The 25,841-nt window shown below is 46.1% G+C and overlaps 1 protein-coding gene across 2 annotated transcripts in view; it reads left to right on the top strand.

The window, feature by feature from the left end:
* The first annotated feature begins 16,241 nt into the window (after positions 1-16,241).
* Positions 16,242-25,841, top strand: part of FGD3 (FYVE, RhoGEF and PH domain containing 3) — a 113,913-nt gene continuing 104,313 nt past the window's right edge. Inside the window, exon 1 of one of the 2 annotated variants that reach the window (XM_074602607.1) lies at positions 16,242-16,638. In XM_074602607.1, coding sequence (XP_074458708.1) covers positions 16,503-16,638 — 136 coding nt within the window. In that variant the 5' untranslated portion in view covers positions 16,242-16,502. The remainder of the gene's footprint in view (positions 16,639-25,841) is intronic. The other variant, XM_074602605.1, reaches the window with a different exon arrangement.

The following is a 25,841-nucleotide window of genomic DNA, read 5'->3' as shown; positions in this document are numbered from 1 at the left end:
CTAGCAAAGCGTATTCGCCAGGACGCTTGCGCGGACCGTATAGTTCCGCATTTGTTGTAACGGGGGCTTTATCTGCAGGGTGATCTAAGGGAGAAACATTTCATAAACAGAAATGCGTGCAAATGACAGACGAACAAGAACAGGCCTGTGGAAACAGCAAGACAGTGTGACTCCAAAATACGTTAGTAAGAAAATAAGAAAACAAGAGGAGGAGAATATTTAGCCTAAAAGCCTGTCTAGTGAGCGGCTATTAATTAAAAATATCAATTTCTTTGACTCTTTTTCTGTGTAGAAAAAAATGCAGTGCCTGGAGGGAATGTCGCCTGTGCCGTGTTGGGAGGGTGCGTCCCCGGCGACATTCCGTACGGCCGATGTTGCTGTCTTCAGTCTCCGGGCTAATCTGCCAGCTAACATAACGCTCCTGCTTGCCACGGCGTCAGGAGTTTAGTAGTGATCACTCGTTTCTTGCAAGTAAGGCTTGAAAACAAGCTACTAACTTTCCAGAGGAGGAAGAGGGCAGATTCCAGTAGACGTATTTAGATGCCTAAAGGTAAAGAGAAGTGGACCTGAAAGCCCCATGTGTCTAGTTTTGTGGGATGAAGGCAAAGAAAATTAAGACACGGGTGCTTTTCGGAGATCCCACTGGATAAGATGGTAAAATTGAGCGATGCAAATATTTACAGAAGTTGCAGTTTCAAAAATATACTACATCTTGTGATTTTTTAAAGGCTGATGAGGTACACGGACCTACAGGACCAGGAAAGGGTATTTTTCCACCCAGGACTTAGCAAGAACACTGAAAAACTATAAAGACCACTTCTGTGAGCTCAAAACCAAGCAAAGCAGCCAGTTAATATTATTTTGAGTATATGATTATTTTGAGTATTGTATTGAATGTTTATATAGAAAAGGTTCAAGCAAATATTCCTTAGTGGCTGCTGGGGAAAACACTCACATAGAAGCTCCTCAAAAGATGACTTCATCCTATTCCTTTCTTTTCTTCCAAGACGGTTGATGTCCTTTCCCAGTAAAGGAGGGGGGTTTGCTGCTTCTCGGTGCAAATTCCCCCAAGAAGGAGCTAGCACAGCTGCAGAGTGAACTTTTTTCCCCTTCTGTACGGAGCATGGTCCCTCCAAGGTAATCCCAGACCCGGTCTCTCCGATGTGGAGTCTGGGTCAGCCACCCTTCCCGCATCCCGCCCTGTGGCGCTGGGACGTGCCGCTCTTAACCACGTCATCAGGTTTGACAATTAGCAAGTGAAGTGTGGTAAAATGTCTGGGATTCACTAACTGTTTTTTAAAAAAGCCAATCAACAAAAAAGCTGGATCTCATTGGAGATACTAACGATGACTATTTCTGAAGTAACGATAATAGGACGAGTGGGGGGAGGGGGATGTAATGAAAGCTGATTTTTGCGATTTTGCTGGAGAAAACCTGAGAGGAAGTTTAAAATTTACTTAAAACCTAATTAATACTGATGTTTAACTAGGAGGATGTACGTAACGCAGTACTTGCCGATTAAGGCTACATACCCGAGGCAAAGCTTGCCCTCGCTGCGCACAGATGAGGTGACTTTAAGCTGGGGTGAAGTAGGCACACCCAGATTCCCACCATCCTGGCAAGTCAAGTGTCGAAGTTGGTTAACTAAACTGAAAATGACCTTATGGGTGGATCCCACAAGTGCTGCGGCTTTTTACTGAATGGGATGTTGGGTTAGAAGGACGCGCTGCGAAGGCCAAAAATGTACCTGCCCCGTTCTCTTCATGTTGCAAGCATTTTGAACAACTTCACATTTTTAAAATATCTCTGGGATTTTATTTTCAAAAACGTCAGCAGAGGGACCTTTGAGTTGTGACTGTCCTGTGCCGAAATACCGAAGGATGCTTAACAGGCAGGAGAACCTTTAAAACTTGATTATTTGTTAAACAGATCATACGTATTCAAAGAGCACAACTTTAAAAAATAAATTCTTGCTAGCACTTGCATAATCCATTATTCTCAATAACAATTATTTTTTTTTTTTGCTTTTTTGAAGCGGATTAATTCTGCTTTCCAAACAGTAACATATTTGAGGAATTACAAATCTCCATATTTAAGTGTAAGGAGAGAAGGAAAAAGAACTGTTCATTTTAGTATTTGCTGCTTCACGTTGCTTGACATTAAGAAAATATTTTCTCCTTTGTCTTCTCCTTGAAACCTTGCTGCCTATTTTTTACACAGAAATTTTAGGTTAAAACAGTATCCCAGTATTCAGGTGGTGCACGCTAACTCAAAACTAAGGAAAACGCTCGGTTTGGCCATTTCATAATCAGAAATATTTTTCCCTTAATTTCTGGTGATGAGGCTGTTCCTAACTAGGACAGTTGGTATACTTATTGCAAATCATATTGAGTAAACATTCAGGTAGCTTCTACTAATCCCAAACGTTATTATCTTATTTTCCTGGATGGCTTCCACCCTGGAATTCAAATTAATGCAGCTCAAGGCTTTATCAAGGGATAAAGAGTAAAGTATTTGATCCAGCGGCAGAACATTAGCTCCCTGTTATCGCCAGATGAACAATGAGCCTTTATTAAGCCAATTATTAAGTCTTCGGAGCATTAAGATCTCCCTTTAGAACAGCGACGTCGCTGTCGGGTTAACGCCCCGGTGCTGTTGACGGCTCGGCAAGGAGGGGTGTAGAGCGGGATCTTACCTGCATCTAAAGAAGAGCTTCAACTTGTGCCTTATTATGATGGGGAAAGCACTAATTCTTTTTAGCTGGTAGTCAGGTGGTTATTTAGTAACAGGTCTCAAAAATAAGGCTAGATTTTGTAAAAGCGAGTTCCTTGTCGTTTTCCATTTCTCCATAGGGACAGGATTCCCGGCTATCAGCTACCCCCAGTATGCACGCGCTTTTCACGCTTAGGGTGTTAAGTTGGTTCGGGTTTGGGGTTTTTTTGTTTGGTTTTTTTTTTTGGTTAGTGCAAATACTTGAGTCAAAGAGCAGAAAGCTCAAGGAGAACAGCCAAAGCGCAGGAACCTGCTGTCAGCGCGTCACCAGCAAGGTTTCCTCTGCGGGTACTGCCGGTGAGGTTAGCAGAGCTGTGCACCACCGCAGCCTCCCCTGCCGGAGGTTTGCTGTGCCTCAGATCTGTTGGCAAAACGTTGGTGTTTGCTCTTTCCTGACTCCAGCTGCTTCAACCTGAATAACCAGCCAGGGAACCGAGCGGGCTCAGCATAGCGTGCGTATCGCTGTCAGCGGCTCTGAAGGTGCTGCCGTGTTGCAGGATGAAGCAGCTGCCCAGGTGAGCTGAAGTAGCGCATCTGATGGTGCTCCGAGAGCTGGGCCAAAAGAAAACTGTGCCACCACTGTAAAGTGTCAGACCAAGCTCCCTGTCTTCCTTCTGTTCTCCATGACAAGGGAGTCTTGGGCCTTCAGATCTCTCCACGAACAAGAGCGCTGCTTTTCTCTGGCAGCTTCTTGTCCTGCTGTTGGGTCTGTGGAAACTGCTGAGCAGCCATTAGAACCATAGAATCATAGGGTTGGAAGGGCCCTCTGGAGATGATCCCATCCAACCCCCTGCCAGAGCAGGGTCACCCAGAGCAGGTGGCACAGGAACGCATCCAGGCGGGGTTGGGATGTCTCCAGAGACGGAGACTCCCCCACCTCTCTGGGCAGCCTGTGCCAGGGCTCTGCCACCCTCACAGCAAAGAAGTTCCTCCTCAGGTTTAGGTGGAACTTCCCACGCTCAAGTTTGTGCCCGTTACCCCTTGTCCTGTCCCCGGGCACCACTGAGAAGAGCCTGGTCCCATCCTCCTGACACCCACCCTTTCAGTATTTATAAGCGTTGATAAGATCCCCCCTCAGCCATCTTTTTTCCAGACTGAAGAGACCCAAATCCCTCAGCCTTTCTTCATCAGAGAGGTGTTCCAGTCCCCATAGCATCGTGGTAGCCATTACGTATCAATTTTGGTCTTTGCTGACATTACATTAGGAACCAGCAGACACAAGAATGAATCCAATTTTCAGGCACAGTGTAATTTGTTTTTCAGTTGCGGAAACAAAGCCATCTGAACTCTGCAGGACCTGCTGGGGGTTCTGCCGGGCGGTTCACTGGGGCTGGCACCTTCTGTTACGCTGCCGGCAATTCATCAGAGAGAGTGGCACCTTCTAGATGTCTCTGAATTGCACCTTTCTACGGGCTGCCAATGAAACTACATGCCTGACTTTGCATCACTGATAGTGGTTTTTAGGGTTTGTGGTTTTCTTAAGTTACCACTTTTAGGTACAGCACTAGAATGGTAGGGGAAGAGAAAATGTTGCATCCTCGACTTCTACCTTTTTTCCTTTATGCTATATGGATGAAAGCCTGGGCATATTTTTTTTCCTTTACATAACACAGGAATATATATATATATATATATATATATATATATCTTTTCTGATTGAATGTTTACCTTCTTCAAAAAAGAAGTTTGCTAAAAGTTTGTTCAGCCTTTAATTGGAACAATGAGGACGTGGAATAGCTGAGAACACTTCTTCCACAAGCTCAGTTATGCAGAGGCTTAAAGCGTATTTCATCAACTCAGTCAAATACGCAGTTAAGCTCTCGGTGATGTTCACAACCCCCCTAGTTATCAACTGTCCACAGCAGAACTGGAATCACAGCCCAGAGAAGGGCTTGTGGTTCTGTCTTTCTAATCTAGTTGCAGAAGCTGGTTGGGCAGTGGAAAATACATGCCTTTTTTGTCCCCCCTTTGTTTCTTATAACCCTTAGAGTCATTATTATCGTGAGGTTTCACGATTCCTCTTCTGACTTGAGTTCAGACTCTTCATTCTTCTTGGGAATGACTTTTTATTCTCACCTGGAAGGCTCTTCCCAGAGGTGTGGTTAGACTCACTTTTCCTGCTTCATCATATCTACGGAGCTCAGGAGTCTTCTGAGAAACCTGACAGAACATCTCCTAGCAAAAGAGCAACACATATATCTCCTTCCATTTCTCTATCATTAGTAGGAGGCGAAATTGTCGTTGCTGCTTCTCCCATCCCTCTGAAGGCCAGCTTTCACCAGTGTCCCATTTCAGAAGGGATGTTACTCCCACAGAGGCAGAAAAAAGCTAGCAAAAGCAGCCACTGGTCCAATCCCAAATATCTATTCCTACAAAAACTGATGCGTTTCAGTGGGGGTGAGGAGAAGGGGAATCACAGAATGGTTCGGGATGGAAGGGACCTTAAAGATCACCCAGTGGCACCCCCTGCCCTGGGCAGGGACACCTCCCACCAGCCCAGGTTGCTCCAAGCCCCGTCCAACCTGGCCTTGAACCCCTCCAGGGATGGGGCAGCCACAGCTTCTCTGGGCACCCTGGGCCAGGGGCTCACCGCCCTCACAGCCAAGAATTTCTTCCTGATATCTCGTCTAAATCTCCCCTCTTCCAGTTAAACCATTACCCCTCGTCCATCCCCATCTTTCCTGTAGCACTTTTAGGTACTGGAAAGGGCTCTAAGGTCTCCCCTGAGCCTCCTGCCCTGGAACTGGCAGGAGGAGAAACAAGAAAGTGTGGGGAAACTGTGTATGCATGAAGCTGATTTTTTAAAAAAACAGTGAAAAATGAGAGGTAGGTATGCAAGAACATAAAAGAGGCAGCAAGGAAAAAATGGCAGCAATGAGGTAGGATGGACTACGGAGCAACTCGAAGCAGCTGGATCTGCTGCGGGCAGGGATTGTTTGGCATAAAGCCTAGGAACAACTCAATTCCAAAAAAGCAGCTGGCAATTTAGTGTAGTCTGGTAGTACAGACTGCGCAGTGTGCATTTCCCCGTCTTAAAGGGATCGGCTAGCACATTTATTGGCCATCAGGGGCTAGGAAGAGGCATATGAGACTACAGGAAGAAGGCACAGTGCAAGAAAAGGAGGAGAATGTGTGGGAGAGGACGATGTTCCCTGGCACATTTCAGTGGTTTTGTGTGTGGTTTCAGACCCTCTCATGCAAGTCTCCTGGGCTGCAGCAATCCTCTTTGTTTAAGCTTCAGTTCATAGAATGATTTCCTATCAAAGTATACCAAGATATTTCTTCTAATTAATATCTGAGTCAGTCTCAGTACGGCTGTACTTAATGTCAATACCGAGCATAAGCAGATACATTTGACTAACCTCAGGGCAGGTTACTTTTAAACATGGTTTTAACTAAATTCTTTTCTAAGTTGTTTTAAGAGAACTAAGTTTGCTGCCCAGGCTACCTATGGAAAGCCAGTAGCCAAGACAGCGGCTGTGTCCGTACCAGCTTCCAAAGGTGAAATAGCCGAAACACTGTGATACCTTGTCCTAGTGATGGACACGCTCCTGGGGGGCGCTGCGGGCTCTGAACCTTCGGTACCCTCTGGAAATGGTGCGGAAAAGTCATGGATAGAGAGAAAGAGAAGGCCAGTTAGGCAGAGGCAAGAAAGCCGGGCAGCATAGGACAGGTCCACGGAGAGGGAGCCGCAAGGTTGTGTGGGTAAGGTGGCAGTGGGTCCCCGAGTGTTTTAGAACTTAATATTCACTGTGTGATAACCACGTAGTGCCCAGTTCTACCTTACTCATTTAGCGCCTGCATCTCTGCGACGGCCTCACTGGAAGTCCCTCCTTTAGCCCGCGGTCGTTGCGCGCAACTGACACGTGTAAGCGCAGATGCTGTTCTAAGTCTGCTGGGGTGGTCCGTGTCCAAAAAAAGCTTCCAGGTTTTGCGTGATGACAGACTACGAAGGCTCCCGACACAAATACACATATTCTGATGTGCAGTTGTTTCTACCGCACAGTCTAAAACTGGTTTTAAGCGTGGAGAAATCTTTTCCAAGACTAAAGGGCAGGCAAGAGTGCAAGTCCGTGCGAGGCAGTACACCTGTCCGTTGAAGACTTGACAGGAATTCTTGTCCTTTGACCTTTGCTGGCTGTGGTTTTCATTCTTAGTGCCCAGCAAATCAAGGCATACATTGGGACAGATGAGTTAAAATTTGTACCAGCAGATCAGTTTATGCAGCACGGCTGGAGGATCTGGCCAATAGGAAGGTGCCTCTTAAATCATATTCTTTACAAGTCTGGCCACCACTGACGATCTGAACTGTTTTTTCTTCCATGCGGCGTTTGCACGGAAAGCTCCACATTTCCAGTTCCGCCCCCTCCCGCTGACTACAGACCTGCTACATGCCTGGCCCAGCTCTCTTTGTAACCTCATCTCTGTGAAAATAAGATTGACTGTGGTCTGAGAGAAGGGAGGAGAATCCCCAATGGGAGGTAAATCTTGTTCACATCTTTCCAAAAACTCTTTTCCAGATATCGGGATACAAGGGGGAAAAAACAAACAAACAAACAAAAAAACTACAGAAGCCCAAATGCCAGTGCTTCAGTTTAGTGCCAGGGGCTGGTTTCGAGGTCTTGCCTCTATAACGTTATTATAAAAGTCATGAGCCATGAATAAGTTCACAGAAGCTCGCTGGGAGAAGGCGGGATGCCCTGTTCGTGCTTTCCTTCTCCCTGGCTTCCCGCAGCGTTGCAGGGAGTTGTTTCACCTTTGTTAGCTTTTTCGTTCCAGGTGCCGGTACGTTCCCGCGGAGAGCGCTGTCAAAGCTTTGTGTGGCGTTTGCAGATCCGCTCGTTGCGCTTGACCACCCGATGCCACTTGCCGCTCGCAGGCCCTGGGCTGCCGAAGGTTGGAGCGGTTCTGCCGAGCGAACAGGAGATGGCAGCTCGACACCGGTGGCGCGGGCGGCGCATGGCGTCCTCGGCTGCCAGCAGAGAAAGTGGGAGCCGGGAGCAAAGCAAAAATTGTCACGGTTCTTCCACGCTAAAGGATTTGCCTTCTGCCTCAAGAGTTCTCCTCCCTCCCCTCCCTCCCCTTACGCCACTTGGCTCTGCCAGTTGTTCCCCGTGGCTTCTCACAGCTCATCTTGAATGTATTTCTTGCTCTTCTGACACGTTGCTAGCTCGGCAGGTTTGGAACATAAAGCTTTATGAATGGTTACCATTGCTGCAACTGATTAGCCGAAGAATCACGTGACAGACAATAAATAGAACCACAAGTGTGAAGAAATTTTTCTACTTTTTTTTTTTTTTTTTTTTATCCCTCTGGTAACTCAGCTTGGTTCTTGAGTCTTTGCCATTTGTCAGCGTGCCACGTACATTTAGGCCTGTGCTGGACCTGCCGTGACCAGGAACCTGCCCTGCCTGCTAATTTTAATGCCCGGTAGCAATGGGTTGTGGGCCAGCAAAAGCCGTTTCCAGCCGCACGTTAGGTCAACAGGCTTGGCGGAGCGGGGGGTCAACCAGCAAGAGCTCAGCCTGCATCTGCCACTTTGCCCGTCCTTAACCCAGAGTCCAAGAGCGCTGTTTCAAACCAACGTGGCCAAGATTTCGTCACGGGCGAGTACAGCAGACTGCGGGCGGTTCTGCGGGAGGCGCCGGCAAATCGGTGAGCACTTCCACGTATTTTCTGCTCACCACGTACCGGTTTGTGCAGGGGCTTTGTGAAAGGTAAGAAGCCAGGCAAGCATTGCAGAGAGGTCGAGTCCCATAGTGCAGAGAGGTCGAGTCCCATAGTACAGAGAGGAACAAAGCGAAAACTATTGAAATAAATCATAAATCTCATTACCTAATGGATAGCATGGCCACATATGCCTGGCAGATAGAAGAAAATTAAATATGGAATTTTATAGAAGCTGTTGTGCTTTGGCTCTCTTCCCTGTCGTGCCATCACTGTTTGGGGTCGCATGCTATTTTTAGGAGTCAGAGAACCAGGAATCTGCTCTTGCTTTGCAACTGATCAGGAAAAGATTTAGGGCTGATGGGAGAAGTACGTTGGGCTTCCTGCCACCCCCAAGCTACTTTCCATTAAGGAGCAATGGTGAATTCCTGCATCTCTGGTCTCCTCATCAGTCGTTTCTTGCTGTTTCTGTTCTAGCTTGCTTCCACATGCATTTTGGGAAAGGTGGACCTGTCAGCTCAGGGCTCTGCAGTGCACAGAATCATCCGGAGATAGGATAGCTTTGCCTGTGTAACGTTACGTGCTTTGGTTTTGGTTGTGCGTCCTACTCATTATGCCTTCAGTGGCAATTTCCCTACTTACACATCTTCTTTTCCCCCTTCTTTCAATGGCTGCAGGAAAATCCGGTGTCTGGTCACAACATGATCAACTAGTCTGAAAAGTTATGAAGAAAGATGTGTCTAGCTGATTGATTGCTTTGTCCTGCACGGACCTGAATTCATGCTGCACCTTTTTTGGTTGCCATCACTCTTCGCATAAGAGAAATAACGTGATAGATGCTTTTACCATTCTGGTAAAAAACAACCCCTGGAGGCAAACAGCCCATCTCTGTGATAAGACTGAAGGAAAACCCAGACTTTAGCTGGCAGTATTAAGGTATCAAGGCAAGAAAAAAAGGATGGAACTTTGCTACTGAATCATGGTAAGATGTGGATGTCCATGGAGATGTTGGCAAAAATTAGCCCAAGAATGTTGCAAGGGAATTTGATACACAGAAAGGACCTACATTTAATGGCTTGCACTAACGCTGCCACCTTTTCCTTTTTTAATGGTTCAGTCTTCACAGAGGTGGAGTCTTCCTCTCATTTGCAGAAAGGATTAACACACAGACGTGTTTTGTTCCTTTCTGGACACTGGTGGAGAAAAGTCTGAGGTAGGGGAAGAAAAACAACGTGGAGCAAATTGAGGTCTAGATGACTGGCTTCGAAGTATTGAAACGAAAAGCCTAGTTTCATTGGTTTACGAAGTTTTGCTGCCTAGTGCTAATGCAGGAACTATGGTAATTAATTCCAGTGGCACACCTGCTAAAATGGGTGTCATTTCTTAACAGGAGATGGACCTACTACATCAAAAGTAGTAAAGAATTCTATTATTTAATCAACAACTAAAGGCTAATGGCACTCCAGGAAAGACTTGGTTTCTCAGATTTAAAGAAACTCCACCAGAAACTCCAGTCTTGGGTCTGTAGTTCCTCTTCAATTGTATTTTTTCCTTCGTGAGTAAAGCATGTGGGAGACTGGTTGGTGTGTTTAAGCCTCACAAATGGATTCCTGGTAAAGGTGATGCCCCTTAAAGCCTGTCTTTTCTCATTACAGTGACATCTAAGAAAATATAGGCATGAAGAAAAACAGATAGTCTAGCATCTCTTATCTCTTAAGTATATCCAAAATGTATGCACAAGGTAAAAATTACACCTGCTACATAATTCAGCAGATAAAGATCTAGGAATAAAGTCCTTTGGCTAAAAGCCACTCGTAGATTCTGACTTTGATGGAAGTCGAGGCTTTATACAAGTATATCAATTAGATTGGATTTTAAGAACTCTTTCTGAAGAGGTCACGTAAGATGTTTATGCTGATTCAGCCTACCCGATAAATTCTGTGAGAAAGTCAGTTGGCCATCCAACTCCTTGAAGACAGGAGCTGCAAACTGACTGTGCTTTAATAAGTCACGTTTACTCACCTGCTCTCCTGGGGACAGCGAACAGGATCTTCCACGCCACAGAAAACAGGCACATCATTGCAGGGCAGGAGCTACACGTAGACCTTTCTCTCCCCCCCCGCTTTCTGACTTAGCTAAGCTACGGGGCTGGCCAGAACGGTAATTATCACGATATTAGGATGTGGTTGTAAGGGGAGCTTTGAGGGCTGCAAGAGTAGGTTTGGGGTAATTTCTTGATGTTCCGGCATTCATCAGGATCCTGATAACACATAGACCAGGTCTAGGAGAAGAGCAATTCACGACGGCTGGTTTGAACCTTTTATACATAATCATTCAAGACTGTTATTGTATGAGGACCTTTTAATAATTTCATGAAGGGTCAAAGATAAGCTATTTTTAGAGGATACCTGTTTGTATTCTGGAGGATGTAGTAATAGATTACATAAACATTGTAGTAACCATTTTGGTTATTTTTTTTTCAGAGTAAAGAAGTTCTAAATATTTTGGCTTCGACTGATTTGCCGCATCACCCATAAGTCACGGAATAATTACATAATTGATGTGATGTATTTGGAGTAATATAAAAAAAAGAGATGAGAATGCCTTTCTCAAAATTCAAAATAAGTCATTGTTTGTTTCTGCACCGATTAACAGTGACCAGGATGACAAAAATCAAGTGCCTTAACTCTCTCTTCCTGTTTAAAGGCTAAACCTTATCGTCTGCCAGACCATTGGGGCATGTCTTAAAAGTCAGCATTTCTAGCCTCTTTCAGGCCGAAGCTGGAGTAAATTTCTAACCTAAAGGTGCCCAGAAAAACAGTATTTCCCTCTCTCGTTTGACAGAGATTCCAATTATAGTACCTCTCTAATCAAAGCAACAAGCCGACAGAATCTCAGTTTGGCTGATTTCAGGTTACTGAAAGCTTTGGGGTAAAGTCTACAATGCCCTTTAGATTATTTAAATATGCAACTAATAATTTGTGAAAAGGCGTAACCTAAATCCTGCTCAACACTAAGAGCATTTAGGTACCTCTGTCCTTTTCCTTTTGCATAATGGAGCTTATGTTTCTGAAAGACATTGACTTTTGAAAAGTATCGCCTTCAATGCATCCGCGCCACGTCAGATGACTCAATTCACAAAGCAAATCTTGGTTTTGAGGGTAGTATGAAAGTCAGTATTGTTTGGAAATGTTTAATCGAATGGTGACAAGCTGTAACTCCTCAATTACTTCATAATGTGATACAAAATAAATTATGAACGTGGGAGTTGAAAGCACCTTCTGGGTCACTGAGTTCATCCCCAATTCTGCAGACGAATGTACATGTCTGACAGGTCTACAGCTTTCAGTAACCTAAAAATATAAATGCAAACCCACAGTAAACAGAATCTAATATATGCACAGAGGTTTCTGTAACGCTACTGTGTTCTGTCCTAAGTTTAGCCTCGGCATTCTGGTTGCGGCTAGCAAACAGAGACGCACTCACTGAGAGATCAAGAGTCTGCTGGCTGCCACACATGTTGACTTTCAGCTAAAGAGGTCGGTAACACCTCCTCGTTCTCATCATCCTCTCCCGTGGGTGCAGACGGGCACAGATTAAGTGTAGCTTTTCTGGTCAGGATATTAGGAGTGCCCTAACAATCTAGGGTACTGCCCCCTTTTTACGCCAGGGGCACAGAGGAAGGCATGTGGATCCACCACCCTCGTAGCTCATTGTTATTTGTCAAGGAAGGGCAGCAGGATTATTGTTTTCCCCAGCCCAGCATTTAGAAGATGAAGAATGGCTCCGTTGCCCTCCTTGGGGACTCTAAGAAGAAGATTTTTTGTTGTGAAGATCAGGCTCTGGAACGAGGTGACACACTCTGTTCATCCGTCATCTGTGATAGGAACCAACTTCTGCTTTCAGGGAGTCCAGATAACAACTCTGATGTATATTATCTTAAGAGGATCTGAATCAATTCATATTAAAAAATGCTAAGCCGGTGTATAAAGAATACCAGCGAGATTAGAAAGTCCGAGATATGCAATGCCTCGGTGTTACGGAGCGTTAGCATTGATTCAGAATACAAGCCCTAATTTAAGTTGAACTCCATTACGAAGCGGGGATAAAACACAGAGTATTCCACTCTGCGATAAAAATCTTATGCCAGATAGAAAACCTGCTGATGGGACTTGTGCCCTGAATGGAGGACTGCTGTACTTTTTTCTGCAGTTCCTTATTTTTGTCTCTGTTTTTCTGTTGTTTTTTTTTTTCCCCTGGATTCCTGGCTGCTCTGGGAACTGGTGTTGGTGAATATGGCAACTTGCTTTTGCCTAAGGTATCATTAAAAAAACCCAAACCCTACGTCCGTAGGGTTTCAGCTTAAAAATATTTCCCCTTGCAAGCTACCTTTGATGAATCATTTTTTCTACTTATTTTTTTTTTTTTTGCAAATTTAAAGTGAACCACACAGAATCCGTCTCAGTGCTGCTGTAGATTTTATTCTTTTTATTGCAATTGCTAGTTTAATCTCATTGTGAATGCAAAATAAAGCAGTACTTCTTTCTCTGCAATTGGAAAGGCTCGGTTTCAAATTCATGAAAATGAGATTGCGTAAATACTCAAAAGGCACGTTACCGTAACCTTCAAATCGTCATCTTCAAAAGCAAAGTAGTCTCTCCAGAAAGGGAAAAGAAGCTCTGATCAAAATTCTGAGAGTTATAAATAAGGACTCTGTACACAAAGGAACTTTGTATATTCAGTAGCGTGTCATATGATGGCAAAAGCACATGAGGGTCACCCCAAGGATTACATCATCCGGAAGAACACAACATGCATCTCTTACATGAAAAGCACGTCAGACAAAACCCCTGTATTTGCCAAGTCTTAGCTTCTTGGTCTCCAATGTCTCATTAAATGTATAAGAGGTTATTTTTACCCTCTTTAGATTTATCTTTCCTGGACATGCGCTGGTAATCCTCATTTAACTGCAAAGCCTACCATGAGGGAGAATTAATTTGTGTTGAGGGAGCTCTTCATGTAAAGGAATTTTAATATGATATGACAGGCAACTTTTTTCTTTTGGGGAGGAGAAAGAATGAGTATTTGTGTGAACTTCACTAACTGCGTACACTGCGTTTATTGACCCTCTTCTCTTACCCTTGCATACAAGCGCAGTAGACATCAAGGGTTTGAAAACAATAAAAAATATCCCACGATAAAGACCATATTCAACGGTCATTGCCCGATGCTTCAAAGCTTAAAAGAAAGAAGTACATTGCACTGGGTACAAAGTGCAATTTGCATTTGCAAATAAGGTTTAATAAACCCAAGACCTTAAGGTGCTCAGCAAGGTCCAGTTCAATGCAGGAGATGATCGCCAATCGCTTTCTGTTCTCCTCAGCAGAAGCTTTGACTTCTTTGAGGTTAAGGCTGAGAAGGGCAGAAGTGACGGAAATGTTAACAAGGCGACCTTATTCCTATTACGACTTCCTTCACTGAAGGGGAAGAGCTTGGGTGCCTGAGACAGGCAGGTTAGGAGGAAAGGACCTAACGGAGTTGGATGTGGCTCTACAGCCTGCAACGCAATAAAAGGCTGAGTCCTGTGCTTTGCCTCAGGAGTCGTAAACTGTGCCACAAAGCACAATCCCGGCTTTCGTTCCCTACGCTTTTAAAGGATTGGATGCCTCTCCATTCAGGGGGAAAAGAATTGCAATATTCAGAGGAAGTGTCCCTGCAAACACCTTCCTGTTCTAGAACCAGCTCTGCACTGTTCTGCTTTTTTGCTGGTAGCGTCAGGCGACCTTCTCGGCAGCTGTCATTCCTTCAGCTCCCTAGCAGAGTTGGAAAAAAGAGCCCTTCTTTTCTTTGTTGCTTATCTACCGAAACTGCTCTCCGACTCCAAATTTACTTACCTTGGTTGAAGAAATGGCTTATTCTTAGATGTGAAGAAACTTATACTGGCCCTTTGTTACAGTCTTAGCTGGCCAAAAGTAATGGCTGCAATTTAATGTTTGCTTAAATTGTAAAGTCCTCCAGAATTACTCTTGAATATAACTGGGTCTGGTCAGAGATGCAAATTAAATTCTGCAAATGCCCGGACTGTATGAGTTGGGAGCATCTACAATTAAAAATGCTCTAATTCTCTAGGGAAACAAACAAACAAACGAACAAACCAACCGCCAAATCAAACCAAAATGCGGGCTCGGGTGGGGAAAGAACTGGACAGGCAATAAAACGATCCTTTCAAAGAGCGCTGGTTATTTGGTGTTCTGGTGCGGTATCAGATATGCTTAGCTGCTTAAAACAAACAGTTATTTGTCCCAGCTTTATAGTTCAGAGCAGAGACCTTGCTTTCTTGAGAGCAAAAAAACCTGGATAATTTTCAACAATTTTCGAGTTTGTGTCTGCTGCTGGACACCCGTTGTACCTGATAGCCATGTAGCAATAGTTGGTAAGCTCAGATCTGCCTGGTGAAAGCGCGTTAGAAATGATCTGCCTCGTCCCAAAGGACGGGGCTAATCTCCGGGAGCTATAACCGTGTCGTACCGCAATAAATGTGGGGTGTCCCATCTCCGAAATGGTTTAGTTGTATGTTAAATTTGTATACGTATATTAATGCTTTGAGGTAGGATTTCAAAAGTAACATCAAGAAATCCAGGTTGGTTCATTACTGATAAACGTACTTTCTTACTCTGGTTTAACTAGACCCTATTCATAGAGTTACTGTAGAACGGCTACTCTTTTTATCCTGTAATAATTAGTCCAAGGAAATCCATTTTATGAATTTAATTACGAGAAATATTCTTCCATTCCACCACGCTATTGAAGTTACCCCAACGTGTGTTCCCATAACAGGGCCTACATCAAAGCCGGACGTTTCAGGGGAAAGGTACGGAGCAATGACTGATTACCGGGTAATAAAAGATAGACGAAAGCTCCATGTAGTTAACTTTTGAATTTACTGTTTTGCATTTTTCCCTGAAGGTAAATACCTTTGTGAAGACAGTTTTACACAGTTTTATTCTTTCAGAGATAGATTACTTGATACACGTTTTGAAGTCGAAGACGTTTGTTGTGCCCGGTGTGACCGGCTCCCCCCAACGAGGAGCCGCTCCCCGCTCCCAGAAGGCTCTCCTTTTGCCACCCACCTCACCTCAAGGGCAGGGTTTCCCCCCGGCTGCAGCACACCCTCTGCCGCAGGGGCGCTTCACGGGCGCCGTGTCACAGGTACGGTGAAGGAAGGAGCACATCGCCCCCGGGCTCGGCTGCGGTGGCTCCGGCCGCGCCCTGTCCCAGGCGCCCCGGGGACACCCCTTCGCCCGACTTTTCCGCAAGCCCCGAAAGACCTCAGGGCTCGGGGTGGGTTTCTGGGAGGTGGGACGCGGTCGGTCGTCTGAGGGGACTAAACAACAGGGCTCGCAGCTGGATCGCCCTCCCACACTACCTGGCGGAGAGGACGCCGGTGCGGGCAGCCACCGTGGCCCCGGGGGCGCGGCTGGGCCTCGCCACATGCCCCACGGCCGCCCCCGGCAGCTGCAGCAGGAGCGTTTCGCTCCGAGGGCGACAGCTGGCGCGGGAGCCCGTCGCCCAGCGAAGCCGCCCTTTCTGTCGCTTTTGACGTGAATTTGGGCTTTGCCCTGCAGACGCCTCCCGCTTCTGGACCGGGGAGACGGGCAGAGCCGGCCCTGGGGGCTTGCGCCCCCCTCCCTCTGGCGGCGCGTCCCGTGAGGGGAGCGGGCGGCCCGGGGGACGCAAGCGCTGGCCGTTCCCCTCCCCTCAGCCGCTCGGCGGGACGGGGGCAGGGAACGGGGCGGGGGGGGTCTTCCCCTCCCGCCGCAGCGGCCTGCAGTGGGGCCCCCGCCCCTACCGAAGTGCTAGGCCGGCCGGGCGCTCTCCTCCCCCAGGCCGGGAGCAGCATCTGGTCCACCGGCAGCCGGCGGGTCCGTCCCGCGGGCCGCCTGGGCCGGGCCGGGCCGTGCCGAGCCGGGGCGGGCGGCGCGGGGCCGAGCGGCGGCGGGAGCCCCTCCCGCCTCCGCCGCCTTTGGGGGCGCCTCGTCCCGCTGGCGGCGCCTCACGGCGCGATGCAGCTGCAGGGGGAGGGAGAGGAAACCCACCCCCATCGCTCAGCGGCCGCCTTTGTAACCGCTCAGCCCGGCCCAGCTCGCAGCAGCTCGGGGAGCGCCGGAGCGCGGCGGCGGGAGCAGATGGAGCCGGAGGGTAAGGCTGCGCCCCCCGCGCCGCGCCGGAGGCTGGGCCGGGCCCCGCTGCCCGCCCGGGGAGCTGCCCCGGCGGCGGCGGCACCGCAGCCGCCCCCCGCCCCTGGGGAGAGACTTCTGTGCGAGCTCCGCGCTCGCCCGCCAAGTTTCCTCCTCAGCGGAGGCCGGGGCGGCCAGGGGCCGCGGGGAGCCCGGGCTGGGCGGGGGGCGCGGGGTCTCTCCGGCGGGAGCGGGGGGAGGCCGGTCCCGGTCCGGCCCAGCTCCAGGTGTGAGAGGGGCCGGAGGGGCAGCGCGGTGCCGGCGGCAGGGGCCGGAGGGGCAGCGCGGTGCCGGCGGCAGGGCCCTCCTCTGCCCGCCCCTCCGCGGGCAGCCCCGGGCGGCGGCGCCCGGGGGTCAGGCGGGGGTGGGAGCCCGGCCCGGAGCGGAGCAGCCTGAGCAGATCCGGGGTGACGGCTTAACTTCTTTTTTTAATTTTTATTTTTTTTTCCTCCCCCCCTCCCCCCGTGAGCGGGCTGGCGCGTTTCTAAGGCAAACCCATTGTCAGCGGTGTCCCAGCCAGCCCGCTCTAGGCCCGAGCTCCGCCGCCGGGGTGGCGCTGCCCGGGGCTGCCGCCGGCGCGGGGGGCAGCGCCGGGTGCCCGGGCAGGCGCGGGGGGTGTCTGCGGGCACTGCGGGGAGCCCCGGCCCGGCCGCCCGGCTGACAATGCTCAGAGGCTGCGCCTTTGAGTAAATACAGTACTAAGCTGTGTAAATATATTTTTAGTTCTCCTAAAACCACATAAAACCAGTTCTGTTAAACACTTATTTTGGTAAGACTATTATTAACTGCATAGATCAAATTTATTTCCTGCCAGTCCATATTTAGGCACTTATGAAATGCCAAGTTTTTCTCCACTCTCTCCTTTTTAAATACCTTTTGGAGCTGTTAGTACTTATAATGTAAACCGTTTCTAGTTGCAAATTGGAAACCTCTGAGCCATAATGGTCTGTTGCATTTAGCTGGCTGTTTCTTGCAAGCCATACATTCTCATGCAAAAAAAGAAAGGGCGGGGGGAAAAGCCCTAAAAAACCTTATGAGATTCATGTTTAGAAAATTGGCTGCATACATCGTAGCTGTTTGTTAAACCTCAGTACCTAAGTCACATTTTCCATTCTGAGTATTAAGAGTAGTTAAACTATGTTAAAGGGATATACGCTACCTTAGTTCCCTTGCAAGCTTTAGGGAATTTTAACACAAAGGAAAATGGCTCTACAATTTAAAAGAACCTGGGACTAACCACTTCTTGCAGTGCCTGATATGCAGCAGCACCAAAGAGACTATTGGCAATTGTTAATGACCAGAATTGGTTTTGTTGTGCAAGCAGAGAAGTAGGCAGAATGTAAAGTTATGTATGGTGATAAATACATTGATAAAAGTATTCTTGCATTCTTTACAAGAAGTTTATTTTTAACAGGTATCTAGTTTTCACAATGCTATTAGGGTGTTTTAGTTACACAGTTCATACTCAAACTAGTGGAGCTGTGTTTATAAAATCATACCCTGAAATAAGCAAGCTGGTGTTGTTCCTGATTTAGCTCATTTATGACCCGGTTCTTTTTATTGTACGTCTCCTTACCGTAATAAAGCTAGAGAAAAATTATAAAAATGAAATTGAGTTTAAAGGAATTTCTGCTTTTTTTTAAAAATGGAAGTCCTCTGCCCTACTTCTTGGGTAGGTAAAGGCTGGATCAACCCAAGGAAGATGATGGTGAGTTGCAGACCTGCTGAGGTTCCCCATCTGCCCTGGATCCAGGGATATGCAGGCAGTCTGACTTCTGGCACCTCCTGAACTACTTGGGTACCAATCTTTGGTATGTTACGATTGGAGACAGGGCCTCCCGCATGGAATCAGGCCTGCAGGAGCTGGAATACCTGTGTCAGCAGCCTCACTCTCCATTAGCTATAGAAGGAGCTGGGGCTCTCACAGTAGACACTTGTAGATAGGTGCTATACGTATCCCACTGTACGTGTGAATATGTAGTTTTGTTGACTGTGGTTGTCTCTAGTGAGTTATTTCTCTTTACCAAGTTACAGCACCTGGAGTGTGGTGATCTCATGGAAGTCCGTAGAGGCTGAGCTTGCTTGCTCTTATGACTTGGATCAAATGTGCCGTGCATGTGTAGTCCTCGCTCAAATTATTCTTGAGTAGAGCTGACATTGCCATTGTCCAGTCCCCTTTAGTGCAGCTCCTTGCTGAAAGTGAAGCCAGGACTCTTTCTTCACAGAGGAGGTTTGCCTCTTTCCAAATGTGCAGATGAAGCCCTGTCAGGTGCCTTCCACAGAGACAGGGAAGAAGTACGGGGGGTTGGTACTAGGTTGCCCTTTCCTTAAGGAAATCCAGTGTCGTCTAGGAATGCCATGGGAAATATCGACCCACACAGTTCTTGTGGTTGTCCCCCAAACTCCAGACGTCGACTGAGGTGATTATGTGTGAGGAGGTTGGGACTTCAGAGCTTCTTTGGTCTTGAACTGTCTCAGAGATGCAAGAGAGGATGTTATGTTCAAACCAATAAAAATGGTGGAATCAAAATAGAGTGGTGATGGTCCTCATGGCTTCTTGTGTGGGATGAGCTTCCAATAGCATGACCCAGAATGAGGAAGACCATCTTAGGTCAGTAGCAGTGGAAGCAGGTTGTCAAAATCCCGGGACACTGTGAGGGAAGGACTTGGGAAGTCAGAATCCAAGGTGATGGTTTTTCACTGGTGCGTTGTTTGCATTGCAGTGTTTTCAAGACAGGCTTTGTGGCTGGGTTTTCCAAAGCATCCCAAGGATTTTATACTGTGAGCTCCCTGATCAGGTTGCTATGTGTTTGGTTTTGGGGAAGCCCTCTTCTCAAACAAGCTGTGTGAGATGAGGTGATTTGGGGACTACCGTCCTCTGAAATGCTGTCTAAAATCCCTGTGTTTCCTACTGGTTTTCAATGAAAAATGAACAACTAACTTCTGTAGGAGGTCTTTGGGAACAGTTTTGTCTTCTGTGTGTGTCCGTAAAGTGTCCAGCTGAACGGACACTGGATGTTCCTGACTGAAGCTTGTCTACCTGCCCAGCTCAGTAACAATGAATGTATGTTTTTTTCAAATTGTTGGTACCTTCTTTTATTTTAGGGATCTTGTTAAGATTATTTGACATCAGTAATATTGGTGCAAATGGTCCTGTTTGGTTTGTGAGTGTGACCGAGTGGCCTATAAGAGAATTGAAAGGGCAGAGAGTATAAATGCAACAGTGATGTAATTAATGCTTTGTTTCCTCTCTGACTGTGCACCAGTTTCTACTAAAGCTATAACCTTATAAAATGCTCTTGAGTAAGATTCACGTTCTTCTTCGAGCTTTTTTATAAACATTTAAAATATTTTTAATTTACTATATACTGAAAACTCTAAGAATTCGAAACTATTTGAAAGACGTGTCTGGTAAAACCTAAGTAATAAATATCTCTAGCTCCCAGGACTGGATACAGATACCGTGTTAGAGATTTGAGCTATTGATTGTGTAGATGTTAACTTGTCTGAATGGTGTAAATAGTGTGGCAGATTAAAAGTAGTAATAACTACCGCGGTGTTCATTGTTGTTGGCGTTATCAAATTTTAATGTGAAAGTGAATGTTTCACTTGAGAGACCTTGGTTTACGATTCTTGTATAATGATGAATATTGACACTGTTTGCAAAATATGTCTCTCGTTCCAAATTCTCTGAACTAGTTGAAAGTTCATTTTAAGTAAAAAAAATAACTTCATATATTTTTCAGATGTGGAAACAGAGAATTTGAGATAGCCTGAGACAAGGTGGACTAAGGTACAAGTGAGTGAGAGAGAGAAATTACGAAGTATTGCTGAACTCCTCAGCCAGTTCTTTCCATGAAGTGGCAGCTGTCAAGCCGCACTGCTTACCCACCACCAGCTCTCAGGTCTCTCATTTTCTTGTCCTCTGCCAACCCCTTCAAACTTCCCGCTGAGCACCGAGCCCAGTTCCCCCGAACACAGGACCCTGGCCCTCCACCGTGAAAATCCACCATGAAATTGGGAATAGATGTTTGCAGATCAGTGTTGCATTCTCTGGAGCGTACGGTAATTGGAGGCCGTCAGTCACGACATGAAATTCTGGCTGGTTTGGAGGTTATGAGTAGTGAAACTTGAGAAGGCCTTTGTTGGTGGAACAATAGTGGAGGTACACTGGAAAGTGCTTCCACTGAAACTTTTTGCCCCTCCCTCTACACCCCCCCCCATTCCCCAGCCATCTCTTAAAAGTGAGGTTTAGTGTAACTGTATTTGCATTTTACACTTTGCAATGTCTTAAAAGGTTATGGGTCTTTGAATTCTATTTCACAGTTCGTGGCTTTTCACTTTATCTGTACTGGCTGTCATGAGGAGTTTCTGGTGCTGAAGTACTGCGTGTTTGCTTTACCTTGGTACTGGGCGAATGCTGTACCAGCCAGTGCAGAGAAGAAATGCAATGCATGGTGTCCTCTCCTGCAGTGCTAAATGGAAAAAACAGCCTGATGTTCATCTCCGTTCCCTCGTTGGTATGGCCATTGCTTTTTCTGGCAGTAGTCACCATATCACCTGGCTTCTCGGGGTTAAGTTGCTGAATTTAAATGGCATTTATTTAAAGCACGTTGCTTTTGTGGTCCCTGGCAGCTACCTTTCAAAATGCTGTTCTTGCTGCTTTTTCTTCTGGCGTCACTGACTTCTGTTGCTATTTTGGTCTTTCTGTGAAACGCAATTGTATTTCAGAGTTTATCGGTATTACCCGCTTCCTTGTTTTCTGGGTTGCATTTTTCTTATTATTTGACCAGGCTTAAGACCCTGGTGTGGGACAGAAAGCCGGTGATTCAGTTGCTGTGGGAGGGCTGGGTGGGGAACCAGGCAGGAAGGTTGGGGAGAGGAGGTGGTTTACAGAGCATAACCTTAGTTGTCTCATGCAGGATTCCCTGCGGGGTCTTTGAGGGGCTCAGAGAGATGATATCATCAACTCATCACCTCCAGAAGCTCCATTAACAGAGGGTTGAGGTTCCTACCTCGGAGCTGGGCTGTCTGAATAACCCTTCAGATATCGTCAGGATACTTTTCTCCCTCTTAGTAGGATTGGTGTTTTGGTTATGAACTCTAGAACCCCATGGCTCTTTGACAGTCAACTGTCAGCATAAAAAAGTTGCAGCAGTGCTAAAATGGCATTTTTCTCCTGCATTAAGACACTTGGAACTGCCTAAATGATGTAATGTGCATTGGTGGTGAGACTGGGAAGGCCAGGCTTACTGTTGCATGACATCCCCAAGAGGCTGTTCAGATGGACCTTTGTGGGTCCCACTCTACTTGTGTTGGGCAGTAATGGCCTGGAGAAGGAGCTTTTTTATCTTGAAGAATTCTGTCAAGTGTTACCAACTTTTGTGTCTTTCTTAAATGCTGGTGGCTTTCTGGGGAGCTCAGTTTTATTAAAAGCAAGAATAACCATTTCTAAGTTTTTTAATTGCGCAGGCTTTTATGTATGTTTAAATGTGTTGGAAGTACTGATTGGTGTTCTGAAGCAAGTTCTTGATGTTGGGTAAGAAGCTGTCATCAGGCAGTGAACAGAGTAATGTACAATTCATGGTCTTCAAATTTGTTGTTAGTAGTAGGAAAAGGCATCTCGGGATGACAGAATCTTCAGTGCATTAACAGAGAGGGATGGAGCAGATGACTGGCAACTGCTGTGAGAGGCGAGGAACTGCTAAACATGGTAGGTCCTCAAGAATTTCAGTACGGCCATGAATAATTATATTCCTGAAATTATATTTTAAAGGGATGAAGCATCTCCTTTTGAAAGCTAGTTCTAGTTCTTGAGTTTCTTCAGAGATTGATTTGATGCTGCTTCTTAGAAATTCTTTGGCTTAATATTCAAGGAGAGAATATTTTTATGCTGGACTGATGAATGAATCAATTTTGCATTATATTTGCCATTTTTCTCACTTCAAGCATTTTGAATATTCTGTTGCTGAAGTATACAGTCACTGCTTTAAGTGTAGCTACCTCTGCTGTTAAATTATGGTGCTCGTTGAGCTGGTTAATTAATGTGGAAGGCTAAAACAGTGACACTTTGGTTAGATGTCAGCCTCTTATTGGAAGCCCAACCACCATCCTTTGGAGGGAGCATTTGGGTACAGTGTATGCATGCAGCATACACGTTTGTACACATCGTCCTGGCAATCTGGATGGAGATTTTTGGAGCCTACCAGCCTTCATAATTAAAGAATCTGATTTCTAAAAGTCCAAAGAGCCTTGTAGTCTCATTGGTTTTTTGGAAAGCAGGAAGGCATCTAAATATTGCTTGGATGTCAGAGGTTTCTCCTGTTTATTTTAGACTTCTGAAAAGCAGGCAGGTGTCTGACTATAATGAAGGAATTTAACACTGGGCTCTAGTTTTCTTAAACTCTTGGCCTCTTTTTATTCTTTCTTTTTGAGCTTGCAGGCTCTGAGCAAAAATTCTTTCTAGGTAACTTAACTCTGAGCAAATATTTACATTCATGAGATTCTTGCTACTTCAGCAATCGTTTTGGGCTTTGAGGTTGGAACAGGGGGAAAGTTACTGTACCAAACATTGGGGCTGGGGAAGGAGTGGGGAAAGGGAGGCTGAAGAAGTCTCCAGATACGGTTTTACCATGTTAGGAAGGAATCACCTGTTCAGTTTATTTTGGTTGTCACTCCACGATCATTGTCGTATTCCAGAATGAGATTTGCAGAGATGTCGTATTTCCTGCCACTTGCCCTATGTATCTGATGGGTGCTTGTGATCTGAACTTCACCCATGCCTTCAAAATGCTGAATAAAAACGTTTGTGTAAAAACTGAAATGAATGCAGTAGCAGAAAAAAGACTGAGATGGAAAAGAAGGAAAAAGCAGCGAGTACAATGCAAAAAATATTGAAAGGGGCATAGGAAGAGATTTTGAAGAAAGAGTTCTAAAGTCAAAATTACTTAAGAAATCTGAAATTTGTAGAAGAGGAAACCTGTACAAAACATCGATTGAAAACAACCTGTGGATGCTGCAGAAATAAAGGAAAGGTTCTCCAGGGTACAGAACAACAGAGAGCTGAATAAATTAGGCAAAGGAGGGAGTGATCTCCCCCAAAACCAATGGATGAAAATACCACCAGGTCTCAGCCTCCTGTGTTTTAGTTTTCTACATTTTACCATTGTCATCCAACAGCATGCCCTGTGCTGGCAGCACCGCTGCTGGGAAAGAAAGAGGATGAGAGGGAACTCGGTTTTCACTCCCTTTGTGGGAGAAACAGGCAGGTTTCTCATGAGGGTTCTCAGCAGAGGCTGAAAGCTGATGTAGCTTCCTCCCCGCAGCCTGTCTCTGATGCACTGCTTGGGGCTATGTTTGGAGCCCCACCGTAGTCGTCTGGCCCTTGGGCTGCTGCTGCTGCAGTGTTGCTGACGGCAAGCTGCCGGCAGCACAGTGGAGCACGCGCTGGCATAGGAGAGCTGAACGAATGAAGCCAGCACAAGCTGTCTATTGTATTCCCTCTTAAATTTGTCAGAAAAAGGGGTTGTGCCCCTGCAGATAAATGTGTACTGTTGGTTGACACGGTTCTACTGGAGCCGTGGCTGAATCTACAATAACTTACGCCGATTAAAGGTCTAGCCCCCAGGCTGCAACAGCATATAGCTGCATGTTGGAACTGTTACGGTTTGCATTGAACTAGCGTGTATGGTTTTTCTGTTTAATTTTTTTTTCCCCCTGTTTGTTGAATATCTATCTGCAAAGCCCTGGATTGGGGGTGGATGAATTTTGCCAGGAGAAAAATCTCAGCCGTTCCAATTTCCTGTTGGAGCCAGGTGTGCCACCTCTGTGCATCGCTCCCACCGGCTGGCGGCGGGGGCCGTTCGCTCGCAGGGAAGTTTCCCAGGGAGGAACAAACAGTGCTGCCTGCTGAGCCCTCCTGGACCTGTTTTACTAATTGCTGTTGAAATTCTCACAGCCCGTTTCTCGGCTGTAAAAATGCAGAGCCAAATATCAAAGTTGGGGGGAACAGTCCCCCCCTCATTATTATGCAGTTCAGAAATTAATTTCTTAAATTTTTTTTTCAATTTAAGCAAATAATACATGTCTTGCCTTGCCATTCCTAGTTTACTAATGGAGTGTTCACAAGTGTTCACAGCTAGGAGAGAGTAAGATTTCCTCAAAACAATAAAATAATAAAAGTAGTAAAAAAAGCCTGTCTCATCCATACTGTCTGGTGTTGTTGGAATTGGGTCGCCGGTTTGGGTTACGGCTGCTTGATTTTAATGGTTGTGCAGTTGAAAAAGTTGCTTCACTTGGAATAGAGAACAGATGCTTTGCTTATTCATTTGAAAGGATGGTCTAATTTTTTTTTTGTTTTATTTCCCAGACAGCGCAAGTACGAAAAGTTGTTTTAAAAATTGCTAATCCTCTTGTTAGGACAAAGAAACTGTGGGAGTGAATTTTGAGACTGAAGGAACTGTTGTGTTAATCGTCCATCTATTCCAGGGTTCAAGCTCTGCTCCCAGCAGCTGCTGCTTCACCCTTGAAAAACTTCGTAGCAAACAGTTATGGAATAGCTGGCATCAAGAATTGGTTTGGGTTTTTTTGTTTTGTTTTGTTTTTTCCTTCCCCCCACACCCAGTTGTTTAAAAATTGGATTGTGTCGTAAAGCAGGAGGGTTCATAAACGCGCCAAACTCATGGCCTCCACTGAAATAGAAATTTTCTTATGGATGGTAGTGGATTTAAGGTACATATTTAAAAAAAAAAAAAAAAGTTCATTTCTCCTTGTTGAGATAGTAGTACAGGGTGGTGCCACTGTTCCACTTGTATGTTCAAAGTGTTAAAACATTGTATTTTGACAATAAACTCAGGGAGGTGGGGGATGTTCAGCCCTGTTGCTGTGTGCACAGGCAAAGTGTTGCATTTTGAATTTAAGCTGGCTGTCCCAAAGCGGTGAGAAAGCTGCAGATAAGTCGGTTCCAGCTGGAGCAGAGCACGCACCGTTTTGGTGCTCCCTTTTCTCTCCGTCCTCCTTGTTCAGTTAGATTTCAAACAAAACCACCATTGAAAATCGAGTGGGATCATGCTTAAGGATTAGCTATGGCAGCGGAGCCTCCATAGCGGGGTGTTTTGTTTTCTGTTCGATGGAGGGTCGGAAACCCAGGAGCCATAGGTGGTGCCT

Source organism: Larus michahellis, chromosome 10, assembly GCF_964199755.1.
Source record: "Larus michahellis chromosome 10, bLarMic1.1, whole genome shotgun sequence".
Lineage (NCBI taxonomy): Eukaryota > Metazoa > Chordata > Aves > Charadriiformes > Laridae > Larus > Larus michahellis.
The sequence above is the reverse complement of the archived record's forward strand: the minus strand, read 5'-3'. Positions and strand labels throughout refer to the sequence as shown.